This window comes from Vairimorpha ceranae (assembly GCF_000988165.1).
Source record: "Vairimorpha ceranae strain PA08 1199 chromosome Unknown NODE_195, whole genome shotgun sequence".
NCBI lineage: Eukaryota > Fungi > Microsporidia > Nosematidae > Vairimorpha > Vairimorpha ceranae.
Window position 1 is genome coordinate 1 of NW_020169490.1, and position 4,522 is coordinate 4,522.

Genomic DNA, 4,522 nt, shown 5'->3' on the forward strand with positions numbered 1-4,522 from the left:
CATTATTCCAAATATTTTTAGAGATGACATAAATAGTGTGTCTAATAAGAAAGTTAAATGGGCTTGGGAATACAGTACAGTGATATTAAAAATGTTAAATAACGAGTATAGAATGAATTTATTATTATTTAATAAACACAGTGGTATACAGGACTTAAATTTAAATAGAAAAGTAAATAGCAAAATAAGTATTTGGTGTATTTATTTACATATCATAGTAAATTTTATAATTGTATCTAGTCAAAATATTAATGTGTGTAGTTTTAAAGAAAAAATAGTAGCATAGTAAAAATATGTAAAAAGCTTTTTTAAATATTATTATTTTTAAGATGTAAACCTTGTTATATGTCTAAAACTTTACAATATACAGTTGTGGCATTTTACAACCACTGAAGATACTTCTAGTCAAATAATTTATTTAAAATAATTTTCCTTTGTTGTCATTTTGATAGATAGAAATAAAAATATATATTTATTAGTATAACCACAATAATTAATTTTACTGCCTAAGTTGCACATGATTATTTTGTGTTTGTTGTACTTAAAATTGTGGATTACTAAGATACAAGCAAAATATCATTATAAAGTAAAAGCAGTCGCAAGTCAAAACTTGTACATTCATTTTAGTATAAATGAAATACTTTAGTATATAAATAATTTGTTAAGTTTATTTATAAGCATCGGTTGATCTACAGATAATTTATTAAAAATATTTCAATAAAATTTGACGTTATTACTCGCAAAGTTTATTTATTTGATACAAAGAATTATCATAAAATTAGGACACAGGGTGCAAAGGTTAGTATAAAATTATAGATCTTTATTATAACATTTTTTTTTAAAACACAAAAGTATTTATTTATCAAAAAAAATTCATTTTTTATAATCAATAAATTATATACTTGTGGTAATATTTACTACATGAATTAATATACTGCTGTTTATCATATTAATTGTAAAGTTTTTGTAAAAAAAATTATTTTCACCCCAATTTTTAAGGAGGGTGCATGAACAGAAATTACGAATCAAACAGAAGCCACAGGGTAGCTCATAGGAGCCTTTATTATGGTCCACAAGGACATTTAAATAATCATCGTTTAATAAATGTTATTCTATAGGTAGGATAACCTGCGTGTTGGAGAACTTTCTTAACTCCGGCCGCCTACCTGCAAATATTACTAGAATGCTATCAATGTTCTGGAAATGGCATTTTATGCAAACAGATTTTTAAGTTTTTTGTTTCTTTTTCTTTAATTAGCTTTATGTCTTTAAATTATCATAAGATTATATTTTTTTTACATTTGCCACTTTTTACCGTTTAAAATAAACAAGAACAAAAATTTGTCAATTAATTTATATGAAGCTGTTAATAATTTACAAGAAGATGTGCATTCACTCGAAAAGACAATATCTTATTACGAAAAACATTTAGAATATTTGGACATGGAAGTTTATAGCTTAAGAGAAAAGATAAGACATAAAAAAACATAATAATTTTTACCCCCATGTCAGAAATATTAGAAAAAATAAATGAACTGTACCATATATCTAAATGAAGTGTACAAAAAGATTTTATTGACAATCCTGTTATTACAGATGTACATGAATGGTTATTTAAGATCAATAGTATGTTTGATAATATTCCAATAGATAGAAAGGATAAGTTTTATTATTTAATTGGTAGACTATCTATTGATGTTTTTGACATATCTTTGCTATGTAAATTATCAAAGACTAGAAATTATATAATTAATCGTAACATTAACAATTTTACATCTAATAGCCTTCTTAAGTATTTAGAGAACAATAAAGATATGATTATAAAAATTTAGTACAGTAAATTTAATATAGAAGATGTTAAGAGGATAATTACGAAATAAAAAAGTACAGAATAGAGAATTTTTATCTAATTATGTGCTAAACGCTCCTATAGTTTAAAGTTAAGTCTACTGATAAGAAAAGTAAACTAAATCAAAGTATGGAGGCTTGAATCAGTTTGTACTAAAGAAAAATTATTTTTTTTTTGGGATGCATAAGAAAAGAAAATTTTATTGAATGAATTTTTATCAAAGAAATAAAACATTTGCAGCTAATATTGTTCTTTTTTACTATTTGAAAGAAGCGCATGATGATATTTATTACTGAAGGTTGTTAACAAAATGTTGTAGTGTTTCGTGTAAAGCACAATCCAAGTATCTTTTAGCAGTCAATGGTGCACGTAGTCATTTTTATTATTTGGAGGTTATTGTTAAATTGCATTATAATTTGTTGTAACGAATTAATGTGATTGCACAGAAATTTGCTCTCTGCGTTGGGGTAAATAATATACAAATTTTGAATGTATTTGTTATAGGCATCAAAATACTGCGATTTTTTTTACCAATTTTAACCTCGTGATTTCGTAACAGCTTGGATTTTTAATAAAAAGAGATTTTTATTCGTCATCACTGGACACTTTTGCATTTAATTTTAATATTATTTATTTAAGATGTTGAGAACTGTGATTAAAAGACGAAACATGTTTTATAGTTGTAGTAAATATGCTATTATTATATTTATTAAGACATAATAAGAATTAGGAAGTTTTGGTACAGAGATCTAGTTCATATTTTGATCTGACACAAGATCAAGGAAAAAAGCATAAAAGAAATTATTTTAAATAAACATGTTTTATGAAAATGTATTTAACATACGATATTAGATAATGTGGATTATTGTTAATAACTATACATTCATTTTTTATAACCAAATATTAAAGTCATTTTGTTATTAAATTTATAGTCACAATTTATTGAATATAATGATAGGACATTTTCTTTATGACAGTTAATTATTTTCACTGGTTTAAATATTTATTAAAAAGCTACAAGCAAGAAAAATGTACAGGATTGTGATATCCTGCCATATGTTCTTTTTTTTTTATTTAGAATATTTTACTATAAAAAATAATAGCTTTTTATCCCCAATAAAATTATAAAAGGAAATGTACAAAAGAAAAATATTAAAAGAAATTTTAATAATAAACCATTTTTTCATAATAAATGCATTTTAGAAAATTATTTTAAGTTTAGAACTTCGCCTAAGGGTTATGACAAGGATATGCTGGAAGAAAACGACTTAGGGTGTGAGAGCAGAACATATCTAAATTAATCATTTTATAAACACAAAACTTCTATTTTGAAGGACCGGCTGGAACAGCCGGCAAAACAGTAAGCATTATAAAGAAATACCCGTCATTGGCCGTATTTTTGCCAAATATTTCAGATATAATACAACTTTTTTATTTTATAATTTTTAACGAGAAAAAAAGATATTGTGGATGTTTTGAGTTCATATTTTAAATTTGCAGAAATAATAGATTTAAATTTAGTATAGATGGGACTTTTTATTCATCTTCTTCTTACTTTAATCAAATTTATTATACATTCAGTTTTAATGTATAGTAATTTCAACGTTTAATTGCTTTTTGTAATGTTGTTTACCACATTTAATTTATTTTGCTATAAATATTAAAATTTATTTCTACCCGTCAAAATACGAAGAAAAAGAACTATTATCTAATAAATTTATTTGAGTAAAAATATCTTCAATAGTTGTGGTACCATATTTACAAGCACAAAAAGTAGAAGAAGTTGTATTATATCTCTCATCGCAGCACTCAAATTTTAAGACACATCAAAGCCATTTTTGTGCGCAAGAAGCACAACTATATGTTAAAGTTGCTATCTTTGTGGCAAAATAAGGCTAGTCTATTAAAATTATTCATGAATACTATTCTCGTTTTGGTTAAACTATTTGGCGTTATGAATTGTGAATTAAATTAAAAAGTCTTTTAAATAAAGATATTACTTTTCAGGGGTTCGTTGCAGTTGTCACCAAACTTTCTCCAATACCAATAAGATACTTTCCAGCAGTCTGGATACTTATTTATAATTAAAAATAATAATTAAAAGGCTATAAATAATTTTTAAGAATATAATGTGTCGATGCAGTTGGATAACAAAAAACCATTATATGCACAAGATTAAGGTCGCACGTTAACTCGTTAGAACATGAAACATAAAATAGCCTCGATATGGGACAAATAATTAAATTAAAATGAGACTACCTCTAATTTTTATGACGTTGTAGAAAAGTCAAGAAAATAGTGTGAAGAAATGAACTAGAAGAGCATCAAAGATTTCTGCCCGACTGAGCTCTCAAATATGGGTAAATAACATGTTAAAGCGGCCTTTTAATCAAAACTTACTAGGTACGTCTAAGTTTTTATCAATTTATTTGTGCAAATTGATAGATGAATGAAAGACAGAGATTTAATATTTAGTAACAAAAATCTTCTTGTATTATGTTGTATAATGAAATTAAATAATATAAAAAATAAATTTAACCACAGTTACGTTTAGTTTTTAATTATGTTTTGATATAAACAAAATTCTGTTTTTTTAACAAATTTAGTTTTAGTTAACAAAGCTGTAAAATAAGAGAAGTATCACAAGATGGAGAAAAAACATAAAATTTTTCC

General features: G+C 24.8%; 1 protein-coding gene across 1 annotated transcript; it reads left to right on the forward strand.

Moving 5' to 3' along the window:
- On the forward strand, positions 1 to 286 carry AAJ76_1950002 (hypothetical protein; the record flags this gene model as incomplete). The annotated part of the gene is made up of 1 exon (XM_024474379.1): positions 1 to 286. A coding segment is annotated over one exon (286 nt), but the record flags the coding sequence as incomplete, so codon positions are not given.
- Positions 287 to 4,522: the final 4,236 nt, after the last annotated feature.